This window comes from Aotus nancymaae, unplaced genomic scaffold, assembly GCF_030222135.1.
Source record: "Aotus nancymaae isolate 86718 unplaced genomic scaffold, 86718_ANA_hifiasm-v0.15.2.pri h1tg000018l, whole genome shotgun sequence".
NCBI classification, from domain to species: domain Eukaryota; kingdom Metazoa; phylum Chordata; class Mammalia; order Primates; family Aotidae; genus Aotus; species Aotus nancymaae.
Genome location: NW_026988430.1, coordinates 25,634,143 through 25,649,131, shown reverse-complemented (window position 1 = coordinate 25,649,131; position 14,989 = coordinate 25,634,143). Strand labels below are relative to the sequence as shown.

General features: G+C 44.4%; 1 protein-coding gene across 10 annotated transcripts in view; it reads left to right on the top strand.

The window, feature by feature from the left end:
* The first annotated feature begins 1,040 nt into the window (after positions 1 to 1,040).
* The window catches only part of LIG3 (DNA ligase 3), a 49,685-nt gene continuing 35,736 nt past the window's right edge, over positions 1,041 to 14,989 (top strand). The window contains exons 1-10 of one of the 10 annotated variants that reach the window (XM_064378477.1): positions 1,057 to 1,150; positions 3,196 to 3,746; positions 6,073 to 6,216; positions 9,352 to 9,552; positions 10,963 to 11,055; positions 11,148 to 11,299; positions 12,002 to 12,168; positions 12,302 to 12,379; positions 12,861 to 13,029; positions 14,589 to 14,744. In XM_064378477.1, coding sequence (XP_064234547.1) covers positions 3,200 to 3,746; positions 6,073 to 6,216; positions 9,352 to 9,552; positions 10,963 to 11,055; positions 11,148 to 11,299; positions 12,002 to 12,168; positions 12,302 to 12,379; positions 12,861 to 13,029; positions 14,589 to 14,744 — 1,707 coding nt within the window. In that variant the 5' untranslated portion in view covers positions 1,057 to 1,150; positions 3,196 to 3,199. Of the gene's footprint in view, positions 1,151 to 1,571; positions 2,059 to 3,195; positions 3,747 to 6,072; positions 6,217 to 9,351; positions 9,553 to 10,962; positions 11,056 to 11,147; positions 11,300 to 12,001; positions 12,169 to 12,301; positions 12,380 to 12,860; positions 13,030 to 14,588; positions 14,745 to 14,989 lie in introns of those variants that run through there. The other 9 variants (XM_064378478.1, XM_064378483.1, XM_064378476.1 and 6 more) reach the window with 9 other exon arrangements.

The following is a 14,989-nucleotide window of genomic DNA, read 5'->3' as shown; positions in this document are numbered from 1 at the left end:
ATTCTGCTGCACATTAGAGAAAAGACAGGCTTTACTCCCCTCCAAACAGTAGAATCGCAGTTAGTCAACCAAACTAAATGTATCCAAAACAAAACTCATTCTTCTACCCCAATACCTCCTCTTCCTCTCTCATTTTCTATTTCAGTTGATGGCACCATTATCTTTCTACTCACTCAAATTATTCTTATTTTATCCATAAATGAGCACTTTATCTAGAAGATCATTTAAATTCTAAATTATCTTCATAAACGTACTTATCTCTACCCTAACTAGGTGAATTTCATCTCTCACATGGGTCACATTCCGATTTGTTCCCTTGCCTTAGTCTCTCCCCACCCAGCTTCGACAGTATTCCCTAAGACTCTTCATGGCTCTCCAACCTCTACAGCGTAAAGACCAAACTTCGTCTCACAGCACAGAATTCTCTCGGGAATCTGTTCTTTGCTTACCTAACAAGGCCTAATTGTTTGCTGTTTCTAGACTCTGAAGAGGTCACTTACCCTCAGGCGGCTGCTATTGTAAAAATCGCCATCCCCAACTCTCGTGGAGGGGGCTTGAGATTTAAGATAATGCACTATGAACGATATACAATCAAGGAGTTACTCCTCCATCATCGTTTACATTTTATATCTACCTGCTATTTAGTGCCTCATTTGAATTCCATGAAAGTTACTGAATAGTAACTAGGCTGTCTGCGAGACACAGAGAAAATATAGAAAAAAAAAAAAAAAAAAAAGATTGACGCGATCTTTGCCTTTCCTGACCTCATTACAATATAGTTTATCCACCAAAACTCTTTAAAAACTAGCTCCTCTCTAACAGTATGAGAAAATGAAGGGGAGCCTCGGAAGTTCAGGCCAGGCTGCGTCCCGAGGAGTCACCATGTCCCCTCAACCTCCGCTTCCCGGGCCGCGATTGCAGGTGGAAAACTACTCCCAAACGGCACCCAGCAGAGAGCGACTACGACCGACGCAGCAGGCGGGGGCGGGGACAGGTCGCGTGGCTGCGGCTTTGGCTCTTGCGCCTGCGCGATGCCTCCAGCTCAAGGACCCGTATTTAAAGAGACAGGCGCTCCAACCGTCGTGGGCTGCTCGGGCCTGTAGGGAGCTAGTCCCGAGGCCTGAAGTGAGCACCGAAGCTGGAGAGGCAGGTGAGGGGCGGCGCGGCGCGGCGCGGCCCGGCGTGGGGAAGGCAGTGGGCCGGGGCGGGGAGCTCGGCGCGGTCGGGGAGCCAGCCCCCCGGCTCCTCCTCCGCCCGCCTGCGGAGCCCCGGGGCACACCCTCCGTGACGTGGCTGCCCCCCAGGAGCCTAAGGGGAGGCTCGCGGCTCGCCGGGACCCCTACGGGGCCGCACAAGGCTGGGAGGCCGGCGCCCAGGCTGTGCGCCCTGCGGGACCCACGGGGCCTTTTCGGACCCCGGCCCGGCGTGCGTCCTCCCGCGCTGAAGCGGGCGCGCTCGGGTGGGAGTCTGGGAGCCTTGATCACTTCCCGCCCGCGTCCCGGAACCGGTGAAGGAGCGCTCCTTTCTGCCTTCCCCGGGGGTCGCGGCCTAAGCCCCCGCCCCGCAGTCCCCACCACTTCCCGACAGCGGTGCGGGGAGGCCTTGGAGAAAAGCGGCGGCGGCCAGGCCTCAGCAGTTTCCTTCTCGGGCCCCTGGGCTGCGGCGGTTGTGAGGGTTCCTGTGGGAGGGACAGACGGTTTCCTCAAAGCTGCATTGTGCCTCCTCGTGGCCCAGCGCATCCCGAGCCTCCCTCAAATACGCTGGTTTCATTAGAAGGTTGCTCTATAAATCGATCTTCTAGGAAAAGTGTTGAAACTCACTTGTTCTGACCTCCTTTTATGGGTCTGCCTTACTTCCACTTACCTCACCTCTGTGGTTCTTAAACTTTGGGCGTTATGTAGCCCTTTGTGAATGTCACGAAAGTGATGGACCTCCTCCAAAAAACCGTGCATTTTCGAATGTACATTTTGTATACATTTTTTGGGAGTTCAGAATCGACCCCCCACCAAAACCAGCGCATTTATGGATTCATTGTAATTTTCCCAACTATCCTGTGAGGTAGGTATTATTTACCTTGTCTTAGAAATAAGAAAACAGATCCAGATAAATTAAGACTTTTCTCCGAGGTAACAGTCCGTAATATACGGTCAGACCTGCACTCCCATCCCTTATTTCGGGTCCACCTGCTTTCCTCCGCACCAAGTTGCACTAAAGTAAGCAAAGCCTGCTTTTTATTATAATATGATAGCAATTTTGCTTCACAGCGTGTGCAGACTGAACATAATTCCAGTATACTTAAAAGTAGGACTATAAAATGGTTTAGAAAACATGAATCTAAGCAGATGCTGATATAATCTTTTTCCGTTTGGATTGATTTACGAGTTCCTATGAGTCCTGCTGTCCAGTTACTTCAGCATTCCCTCATTCAAGTTGCTGAATTATAAACAGGTTAATTGCACATCGGGAGCCTCTTCTTGAAAGATAAAGACTTCACTAATCATAATAGGAACTAACATTAATCAGTGAGAGCTCTTGCTGTGTGCCCAACTCTGTTTTAAGGGTTTTATTCTTAGAACAGCTCTTTGAGTTAGGTACCATAATTAGCCACATTTGACAGATGAGGAAACTCAGAAACAGGTAAGTCACCCATCAAGGTTATACAGCTAGTAAGTGACTGAGCTAGGATTTGAATTCAGGCAGTCTGATTCCAGGCTTAGTTGTCTCTCAATATAGGGATTGTAATTAAATCACAAATCTATATAGTGGCTTGATTTCTGAGGATGGCATATATGTTAAACTTCACAATAAGAGCTTCATGTACATAATGTAATTTTTACTGGGGATTAAAAAGAAACTTCAGGATCTTGTAATACTTAAAGGTCATCATCCATTATGAGTATCATATGTTGCTGATGGCCTAAAAAGAGCTTTTATGTTATTTGGATTTTCTTCATTGTGATGTACTAGATGTACATGTGTGCATTAGATAATTGAACACCCTTTTGCAAGCTGGCTCTTCCTGTATCAGAACTCTGTTTCATGCTGTAGAGTAGACAATGAATGTAATACTTGGGAAGTGTTTGATTAGTCAGCATGGACTACATAAGATGCTGGCCTTTGGGAAATTCGAAGCCTATCTCCTTGTTCATATCTCTCTCTTTTTTTTTTTTTTTGGCTTTCTACCCTTTCATGCAGCTGTATGTCTTTGGCTTTCAAGATCCTCTTTCCACAAACCATCCGTGCACTCAACCAAAAAGAACTGTGCCTATTCCGAGGACATCACTGGCCTGATGTAAGACAATTCAGCCAGTGGTCAGAAACAGATCTGCTTCATGGACAGCACCTCTTCCTGAGAAGAAAGCCTGTTCTGTCATTCCAGGGAAGCCATCTAAGATCACGTGCCACCTACCTTGTTTTCTTGCCAGGATTGCATGTGGGACTCTGCAGTGGCCCCTGTGAGATGGCTGAGCAACGGTTCTGTGTGGACTATGCCAAGCGTGGCACAGCTGGCTGCAAAAAATGCAAGGAAAAGATTGTGAAGGGTGTATGCCGAATTGGCAAAGTGGTACCAAATCCCTTCTCAGAGTCTGGGGGTGATATGAAAGAGTGGTACCACATTAAATGCATGTTTGAGAAACTAGAGCGGGCCCGGGCCACCACAAAAAAAATCGAGGACCTCACAGAGCTGGAAGGCTGGGAGGAGCTGGAAGATAATGAGAAGGAACAGATAACCCAGCACATTGCAGGTAGGGTAGATAACACTGCTTTCTCATCTTAATGATGCTGAGAGAAAAAGGGATAAGGAGTTCAAATGCTTTCTTTCCTCTTTTTTGTAACTTTGTTTTTTTAGAGATGGAGTCTCATTCTGTTGCCCAGGCTAGTGTGTAATGTCACAGTCATAGCTCATTGCAGCCTCACACTACTGGACTGAAGGCATCCTGACTCAGCCTCCCAAGTAGTTGTGATTACAGGCACAAGACACCATGCCCGGCCTTTAACACTTTATTTGGAAATTATTTTAAACTCACTGAAGTGTTGTGAGATTAAAAATAGTACAAAGAACACTCATATTTCTTTTACCCATATTTACCTATTAGCATTGTACTCTTGTTGCTTTATCATATTTGTTCATGTGCTCGCTCAGTCTCCACAAACACAGACAAACACACACACACACACACGCCTGCATGCGTGCACTCAAAACCATTTGAGAGTAAGTTGCATACATCATGACCCTTTAAAAGTCTTCAGTGTGTATACCTTGAGAATAGGATATATGTCCATTATTCGACCATCATACAGCTATCATATTCAGAAAATTTGTTCTTGATATAATACTTTAATCTACCATCTGTATACTATTTTGTCAGTAGATCGAATCATACCTTCAATAGCTTTCCCTGCAGTATAGGATCCCAGTTTAAGATCATATCGGCTGTTGCATTTAGCTGTCATGTTTCTTAGGCCTCCTTTAATCTGAAACATTTCCATAGTCTCTCTCTTATGACATTGATATTTTGGAAGAATAGAGTACCCATTACTATCCTCTTTTACTATTTTCCCTGTAGCATATAATTCATTACTGTACTTAGTTGATACTTAATTGTCTCATATTTGGCCAGTTAGGAACCCCTTTACATTGTCCTGTGTGTCCTGTGTACCATCATTACTTTTTTTTTATTATGTACTTCTTTACTCTTGGGCATAGCAAGATGCTCTTAGTCTTATCCTGTATCTATCCTTCCCCAGCCCTGAGATTTGCAATTTCTTTGGGGAGTCCAGATACCTGTTAGTGGGAAATGGTATTAAAGAATAAAATCTGGATGCTATGTGTCCACATTGTCATGGGGTATCCGTTTCTTTCTTTATTTCTTTTTTTGAGACAGCCTCACTCTGTGGCCCAGGCTGGAGTGTAGTGCCACAATCTCAGCTCACTGCAACCTCTGCCTTCCAGGTTCAAGCAATTCTCTTGCCTCAGCCTCCCAAGTAGCTGGTACTACCGGCGTGTGCCACATCACCCAGCTAATTTTGTGTTTTTAGTAGAGATGGGGTTTCACCATGTTGATCCAGCTGGTCTCAAACTCCTGACCTCAAGTGATCCGCCTGCCTTAGCCTCCCAAAGTGCTGGGATTATAGGCGTGAGCCACTGTGCCCAGCCATGGGGTGACTGTTTCTAAGTCCTTTCAGCAGACAGAGCTAGAAAATATATGCATGTATGTGCATGTAAAATTCATACCTATATATGGATATATATAACATGTTTGCATGTACATGCATATTTATATATTCATATTTTAAAATTTTATGCCAATACCTCCAAATCCAGTTAGTCCTCTTTGACCTTTAGTGTCTGTAAAATAATATTCATACCTTTAACTTAATTCTGGTCACCGTAGGAAGATTCTTAACAGTGGCTCTAAAAATGGGTATCTATCCTTATTCTTTGAAAGGAAAAAATGCTTCCTGGAAAGAAAACTCTACTTCTCATATACTTTATTCTCAGACTCCCGTCCCACCTTGCACCTGCCTTAGCTGTTTGCCTCAGCCTTTGTTACTTCTTGATCCATCTCTCATTCGGAAAAAGAGAAATATAGGTAGAGTTCATGACTAGATAACTAAGCAGCTGGAAATTTTCTTTCCTATGCTAGATTAACATGCTCTGTGATCCTCATTTACTTTTTGTTCATCTCTAAATTGAAGCTAATTCTGTAGAGTTGGAGTTCCCCAAGTTTTATCCATCAAAATATGATTTCTGATTTCCCCCAAATCGTTATTTCTGGAGATTATCATTTATGGGATAAGAGGTGGAGAATGGTGATGAAAATTTAAGTTACTAATAGAGGTAAATGGTAACTGGATCTTTTGTCTCCAGAATATCCTTCCCTCCTCTCCCCCTATTACCCTATTACCTACTACCCCCACTCAGAAACTACCAGCCACCAGGCAGCCTTGGGCTAGTGGTAGGGTAGTAACTTAACAAGCAAGGCTCTAAGAGCAGTTGATAGATTCTTTGGACATTTTTGCAGAGATTTTTCACTGAAAGATATTTTATCTTCTTTTGGGATCCTACAGATCTGTCTTCTAAGGCAGCAAGTACACCAAAGAAGAAAGCTGTTGTCCAGGCTAAGTTGACAACCACTGGCCAGGTGACATCTCCAGTGAAAGGCACCTCATTTGTCACCAGTACTAATCCCCGGAAATTTTCTGGCTTTTCAGGTAAGATAGGTTAGGACTACCTTAGCTGTTATAGTGCTGCTTTTATTTTGTATTCTACTTAGGATTCTAGCTAAGAGTGAAAAATCTGTACTATCTCATCTCATTAATAATTTGCTTCTGTCTGAGCACAGACAGATAATGGCTAATTCTAAGCATTCCATTTGTTTTTTTTTGTTTGTTTGGTTTTGGTTTTGAGGGTTTTCTTTAGGTGGAGTCTCACTCTGTCACCCAGCTGGAGTGCAGTTGTGCAATCTTAGCTCACTGCAAACTCCACCTCCCGGGTTCAGTTGATTTTCCCACCTCAGCCTCCCGAGTAGCTGGGATTACAGGCACCCACCACCACGCCTGGCTAATTTTTGTATTTTTAGTAGAGATGGGGTTTCGTCACATTGGCCAGGCTGATCTGGAACTCCTGACCTCAGGTGATCCACCCACCCCAGCTTCCCAAAGTGCTGGGATTGCAGGCATGAGCCACTGTGCCCAGCCAGCATTCCACTTGTGTAGCATTTCTTGGTATACTTTATTGCAGCAGAAAGATTTTTCAAGACTTTTTCCCCTTGAGATAGTTACGTGGGTCAGACAGAGATTATTAGAACCTATCTTTTACTTCCGTTTTGATAATGAAAGAATTTTGAGAAATTGCATCCCTGAATATACCTCAATATGAAAGTATGGAAGAAGGGAGATGTCACGCATGGATCTCCCTTCTTGATTCTTACAACTATTTGTTCAAAACACCGGAACTTCATAGAACACATAGCAGGAAGGAAAAACAAGATCTGAAGGATATTGCTATTTGTTGAGTGGTTGGAATCAGTGAGCTCTGGATTCAAATCCCATCTCTTAAAGGGGAGGATTGTGGCTGTTATTTGTATATTCTTGGCAGGATAGATGAACAATAAAGTGTTAAGTTTCCTCTTCTCTTCACTATAATATACATGCACACACATGTATATACACATATATGGTTTCTTTTATATAAAATACAAAATTACTATTTCGCAGACAGAGATTCAGGAAGACTTCGCTGGGGCATGTGGTATAGATGAGAGTTGAGAAGATCAGGATCATTTATTGGCCTTATGTAAACAGACAGCATTGGGCTAGGGGCTTTTACATATGTGGTTTCATTTTGTTCTTCAGTTAACCCTAGAGTGTACTTTTATTTAGAAAGGCCCTTTTTTATGACTGAGAAAGTTGAAGTTCAGGGTCATTATGGAGTTAGTATTTGCACAGAAGTCTTACTCCAGTACCTGTGCTCTTTTACACTGCACTTTTTTGCTGCTTTTATTGCTTGGAGACATTCTTGTGATTGACTCAGTTGAAGAAAATAAAGTCAAACCACTTGGCCTTATTTTAGAAGTCATTTGGAAATTTTTTTTTCTTTTTTTTTTTAAATATTTTTTATTTATTTATTTTTTTAATATAAAGATGGGGTTTCACCATGTTGGTCAGGCTAGTCTTGAACTCCCGACCTCAGGTGATCTGCCCGTCTTGGCCTCCAAAGTGCTTGGTTTACAGGCGTGAGCCACCACGCCCCGCCATCATTTGGAAATTGAAAGACACTTTATGTGATTGAAAGAAGCCTATACCTAAGGTCAGAAGACTTGGATTCTGGTCCTGGCACTACTCCTTGACAGCTCAGAGTCCTGAGCAAGGCCTCACCTCTCTTTAGCCTCTGGCTATGAAGCAGCAGTGGCCTCTCCTACCATAGTGATATGCACAGGGTACTGTGGGAGCATAGGCAGCAATATATAGACGACTTTCCCCTCTGCTTCCTTGAGTTTATGTACTTATTTGTTTAAGCTCCATCATATCTCCATGCCTCATCAACCCCATAGTGTTCTCATGAGGACCGTAAGAGATAACATTGCAAAAACGGTGCCTGGCTCTATAGGATTTTTATTATTTTAAAATTCTGAGGTTGGTTTGTTTGTTGTTTGCTGGTAGGCCAAAGATAGAGAAGAGTCCAGGTGAAATAAGGACAGCATATTTCTGGAAGGGCTCTAGTGTTGGGGATGGAATTTGGGAGGAGTTGAGAGAAACAGGGTGTTTTAGTTCTTGCAACCTGGTTGAACATTGGCACTTTGGAGACTTTGTCCCTTAAAATCATATTTAGATTCCGGGTCAGAGATGAGGATGGATTTATAATTTACAAAGGCCAGACAAGAAGCAGCTTACAACAGCACCCAGCTTAGTAATGGCCCTGCCACAAGCTTGTAGAATAAAATTTGCTTGTAAATGGTCACAAGGAGGTGAGAGGGAATCACTGATGAGTTGTGCATAATTATTTTTAAGTGTCTGGAGGAAAGCCCTGCCCCTTGACTACGTTTTTTAAAAAATTATTTATTTTTTTTAATAACTGCTCCTGGGGAGCAGGGTTTTATTTTGGCAATAAGAAAAGAAAGGTTGAAGCAGTGAGGGGTGGGATGTTGAGTATACTTGTGGGATGTGACTTTCTTAGTAGTGTCTGTCCTGGCTCTTTCAACAAGCAAGTGGGCCAGGAAGTCATTTGCTCTTCTCAGACCTCAGTCCCCTCATCAGTAAGAGAACATCAAACTAGATAATCTTTAAGGCTTCTTCTAGCTCTGACAACTGTGATAGCAGTAATTTCACATTGACTAACATGTACCTTGATTTCTTACCCCTTTCTCATGCCAGCTTTTCTAAGGTCAGCTTTACAATTGCTCTGAGATCCTTCTGACCACTTTATTTATTTATTTGTAGAGACAAGATCTTACTATGTTGCCCAGGCTGGTCTCCAACTCCTGGACTTAAGCAGTCCTCCCGTGTTTGCCTCCCATAGTGTTAGGGTTACAGGTGTGAGCCACTGGGCCCAGCCGGTCCTGATCATTCTTGCATGACTTCAGTCTTTATTCTTTTGTGAAGTGCTCACATAAAGAGATGCACATCAGTCTGGTCCTTTGCTTGGGTCTGAGGACATTGTTCCTTTACCGTTAATTAATAGCTGTAAGATTTGGGAAAATTATTTGACCTCCATTTCTTTATCTTAAGATGGGTCTGATGACAGCTACCCCAAAGGTCTATTCAGGGAGAGTAAATGAAGCTAAAGTACTGGCAGAATATCTTTCTTCCCAGAAAGGCCGAATGAATTCATCTCTGTTGTTTCTCCAGCAGCCAAGCCCAATACCTCTGGGGAAGCCCCCTCAAGCCCCACCCGTAAGACAAGTCTGTCTTCAAGCAAATGTGACCCCAGGCATAAGGACTGTCTGCTACGGGAGTTTCGAAAGTTGTGCGCCATGGTGGCTGATAATTCTAGCTACAACACGAAGACCCAGATCATCCAGGACTTCCTGCGGAAAGGCTCAGCAGGAGGTGTGGCATGAGCATCCTAAGACTTTTCCTCCTCCAAGAGCTCAAGGCCATGGCTGCCTTCCTGGGCATGTGAGCTGTACAGTTGCTCAGGGTCCCATGCTTGGTTTAATGCTTTACTGTAGTGCTGTCTTGAAATTCTTAATGATTTTGAACAAGGGGCCTCGCATTTGCACTGTACTCCACAAATTATGTATTCAGTTTTTCCTCAGAGCACTTTGCCATCTTTCTTCCTTTCCCCTTAGTCTGCCCCTAGGAAGCCAGAAGAACCCATTCTATTTGACTAGTTAGAAAATTTACTGTCTTGCATATTTAATTTGTTTTTTGTGAACCATATACACAGCGTGGAATAGAATCTTCCAACTGTTTCTTTCATTTATCTAACAAATTGTCACTGAGCATCTGTTATGTCTTTGTCACTGGGCATGTGAAGTGAAAGTAACCACCCTGTCCAATGAGAGTTCATCTGTAGACTAAAGGTGAGGCAGACACACAATCCACCAGCCTCTGAACTCTGTGCTGTCTCCTACTGTAGTGATACGCACAGGGTACTATAGGAGCATGGGCAGTGATATATAGATATGTTTTGGTCTCTGCTTCTTTCAGTATTTATTTATTGAGACAAAAAATGTGACTGTTGCCCAGGCTGGAGTGCATTGGTGCAATCTCAGCTCACTGCAACCTCCACCTCCTGTGGTAAAGCAGTCTTCCTGCCTCAGCCTCCCAAGTAGCTGGGACTATAGTCATGTGCCATCATGCCTGGCTACTTTTTGTATTTTTTGTAGAGAAGGGGTTTCACCATTTTGCCCAGATTGGTCTCTAACTCCTGGATTCAAGTGATCTGCCTACCTCGACCTCCTAAAGTGTTGGGATTACAAGCATGAGCCACCACACCAAGCCTGAGTTTATTTACTTATTTTATTTTATTATTTTTATTATTTTTGAGATGGAGTCTTAATCTGTCACCAGGCTAGAGTGCAATGGCACGATCTTGGCTTACTGCAACCTCCTCCTCCTGGGTTCAAGTGCTTCTCCAGCCTCATCCTCCCAAGTAGCTGGGACTACAGGCACGTGCCAACACACCCAGCTAATTTTTGTATTTTTAATAGAGATGGGGTTTCACCATGTTGGCCAGGATGGTCTCAATCTCTTGACCTCGTGATCCACCCACCTTGGCCTCCCAAAGTGCTGGGATTACAGGTGTGAGCCACTGCGCCCTGCCTATTTTTTTATTTAATTTTTTGTGTGTGAGATGGGGTCTTGCTCTGTCACCCAGGCTGGAGTGCAGTGGTGTGATTACAGCTCACTACAGCCTTGACCTCCTGGGCTAAAGTGATCCTCCTGTCTTCTCCCAAGTAGCTGGGACCATACGCATATGCCACCATGTTCAGCTAATTTTTTAATTTTTTGTAGAGATGGAGTCTTTCTATGTTGCCCAGGCTGATGTCAAACTCGTGAGCTCAAGCATTTCTCCTGCCTCAGCCTCCCAAAGTGCTGAGATTACAGGTGTGAGCCACCTTGCCCAGCCTTCTTTGAGTTTATATATTTATTTGTTTAAGTTCTGTTTCTCAAGAAGCGTTCCTTTCTTCTGTCTCCAGATGGTTTCCACGGTGATGTGTACCTAACAGTGAAGCTGCTGCTGCCAGGAGTCGTTAAGAGTGTTTACAACTTGAATGATAAGCAGATTGTGAAGCTTTTCAGTCGCATTTTTAACTGCAACCCAGATGAGATGGCACGGGACCTAGAGCAGGTCAGAGGAAGGGGAGGGAGGGTAGGCTGCATTTGCCAAGCTAGGCACCTGCAGCCTCTTTTTTTTCTGGTTGGGATACATACTGTTTTAGGAAACTGAAACCCATTTGAGCAAGCTTCCGTTATTGGGGGAGTTGAATGTGAGGCTATAGCTGTTAATTTCGTAAGTTTCTGAGGACGGAAACCATACCGCTGCTGAACCACAAAGGCCTGGTTCTCAAAAGTCAGAATTTGAGACTTGTCCCCCTGTCTCTCCTGGGGCTCTTATTCTGGACTCTCTTTTTTCTTGCTTGTTTTCTCCCATAACTTGGGCTTACCAAGCTTTAGGTTTGTTCATGACTCTAGCCTTGGTACATGACTCTAGCCTTGGTATCATGGAAAATTTCCATCCAAGCACCCCCATTATCTGATGACCATATATGTCTCTAGTTCAAATTCTTAAGCAGGAATCAAATTAGCTCAGCACTAGATTAGTTATTGTATCTTTTCTCAGCTAGGGCAGGTTGGCACCTTGTATGGTAGACAGACATACCCTTCTAGGAAATGTGGATGGGCTAGTGTTGCTAAGAAGCAGGCTAGATATGTTGAGTTGGGATAAGCAGCTATGATTGAAATTTCTTGATTAATCTTCAGTCCTGGGTTTTAGGGGATACACTTGGCCACCCTAGGGTTGCAGCAGTGGCATTTTGGTTTTTGGAGACAGGGTGACGTGTCAGAGACAATCAGAGTCTTCTTTGAGCAGAGCAAGTCTTTTCCCCCAGCTGCCAAGAGCCTCCTTACCATCCAGGAAGTGGATGAGTTCCTTCTGCGGCTGTCCAAGCTCACCAAGGAGGATGAGCAGCAACAGGCCCTGCAGGACATTGCCTCCAGGTGGGGGAGCTCCCTCCGTCAAACCATGCCCAATGGGGATGGACATAGAGAGATGGAATCTCTTGGGAAGGGAAGGTTCCCTTGGGATTCCAGGGCTCTTCGAGACCAAGTTAAATGTGCCTCATCCCCCTAGGTGTACAGCCAATGACCTTAAATGCATCATCAGGTTGATCAAACATGATCTGAAGATGAACTCAGGTGCAAAACATGTGTAAGTAGCAGCTCCTCTGACAGCCTGAGCTGTCGTTCGTTAGCTTCGTTTGTTCCCAACTGGTGTCAGGAGTTTTGAGTCCTGAGGATTTGAATCCCCATTCCACCTTCTTACTTTCTGTGGGATCCTGATCCCTCACTTGACCTGTCTCTGCGTTCATTTTATCCTGTATAAAATGTAGATAACAGTACCTTTCTCACAGAGTTGTTACAGTTGAAGTGTGAAATATGTTCAGTGAGTATAGTATGAGTCTCTTGCCTACTCCAGCCCCCTGCTTGTTAAGGCAGCATCCACATAGAGCTGAATCTCAAAAGAGCTGAATTTTCTAAGAGTTTTCTCTCCTGTGAAAGTCTTTAGACAGTAGAACATAGCCCCTTCCCTATAGATTAGGATTTCTCCTGTGAGGACAGATTGCTGTCCAAAACCATGGAGTCAAACAAAGGCAGTGGTTTTGTTTCCATGCTCCTGTACCCTGTGGCAGGTTAGACGCCCTTGATCCCAATGCCTATGAAGCCTTCAAAGCCTCACGCAACCTGCAGGATGTCGTGGAGCGGGTCCTTCGCAATGAGCACGAGATGGAGAAGAAGCCAGGCCAGAGACGAGCTCTGAGCGTCCAGGCCTCACTGATGACACCTGTGCAGCCCATGCTGGTGAGGAGTGCTGCCCTGCCCCTGCTCTCCATGCCTCCAAGTTTCACATCCTTCTGGCTGAGATCTGATAGGGTATCAGTATTGAGAGCTCTTGCAAGTTGACTGGAGGAGCTTGGGGAAGGAAGATGGAGGTGCAAGGGGGCATTTCTCAGTAGGAAGTGAAGGCAAAGGAGAAGACAGAGGATCTAGTGGAAAGACCTGAGCTGTAGGCCGAGCCATGCCACCAAGAAGCTGAAGAATCTTAGATGAGTGACTTAGCCTCTCTTGTCTTTCAGTCTCCTTTGTGGATGATGTCTGAGACTGAGGCATCGCCCTAGAATGGTTTATCTGTTATCTTAACTGAAGACAGATGGATGTATTAAGTAACCCCTGAGATTCTGTGACCTACTGCAAAGTACATCTGAGAGTTGGTAGCAGAGCCAGGCTTCCTGTGATGGGGTGACTCGGGAAGAGGGTGGACAAATAGAAATGAAGGCTAACTCTGACCGACATCATCTTGGGCCTCTGCTCATTTCACAAGAAATGGGATTTCCTTTCCAGCGTCATTTTCCTGTGTGACAGGACCCACCACATATGCTGCCATGCCTACTGTGAGATCCTTTGGATTTTCCAGTGATACATGGTGATTTTTTCAAAACCGTCTTATGTGTCATACTAAAGCCTTGGTTTAGAGTTTTATGTTTGAGATAGGGAAATGTTCTCTCCCTGCTAGGAATGTGGGATAGCCAGCACCAAAACAGTGAGATCTCCATCCTGCAGATGGGACTGTGGCCACCTGCAGTAGTGGCCTTTCTGACTTTTATACAAATGCCTCTGGGAGTCTGTTCTACAGCTTGTCATTTAAAGACTGGCATGGGTTATATAGCTTAGTGGTTAACCACACAGGTTTTAGAGGTGGGCCTAGATCCAAATCTCATTCTTGCCTTTTACTAGCTATGTAACTTAGGCAAGCACTTAATATCTCTAAGCTTCAGTTTTATCAAAAACTGGAAACCGTATTTGTCACATAAGATGTCACATTAGAAATGAATGAGATTATGTAGATGAAGTACTCCCAAAATGGTAGCTATTGTTTGAGTTAGGCTAGCACAGGTATGTAAGTGAGCACTCCAGTATCTGGAAATCCTGTCATAGGGATCCCTGATCACTCACCCTGCCAGCCTCACTGTCACCTGCACTCTTTAACCTTAGCTTCACATACCTCTTTTACTGGGATAACTGACGTATTTAATATTGCCAGAGGCCCTGCAAGAGCCTGACTTATTGAGAAAAAAAATTAAATCTTGTTTCATTGGGCTTTTACTTGTTGTACAACGAATAGCATTCATATTCCTCAAAATGCAAGCTCCTGTGTCAGCTCTGGTGATTATTTATTTTATAGGCAGAATGCAACATTGCCCAGCCCTTTCAATTCCCATCACCTCTTCGACAGCCTTCCCTGAGCATAAGTTGTGGGGACCCAGGTCCTGTCCTGACTAACCCAATTGCAAGGTCTTTGGCTATCGCTGCTGAGCAGCCCCTCACTGAAAGTCTCCAGGCTTTGTTTTCCCCACCCCAAGGCGGAGGCCTGCAAGTCCATTGAGTATGCAATGAAGAAGTGTCCCAATGGCATGTTCTCTGAGATCAAGTATGATGGAGAGCGAGTCCAAGTGCATAAGAACGGGGACCACTTCAGCTACTTCAGCCGCAGTCTCAAACCCGTCCTGCCTCACAAGGTATGAGCCCCTTCCTTTCCGCCAGGACCGCCTTTCTCCTTTCTGCCTCTAAGAATCTCAGGACCAGAGTCTCACAGCCATTCCAGCTATGGTACACAATAAGGGTTTCTTTTTTATTCGTTGAATGAATTAATTCATTCATTCGTTTATTCATTTTTGGAATTTTCCAATAATGAAGGGCTGCTCAGCAGGGAAAGCGAAAGAGTTCTGACTTGGGTTAGTGAGCATAGAGCTCCCTGGGACAA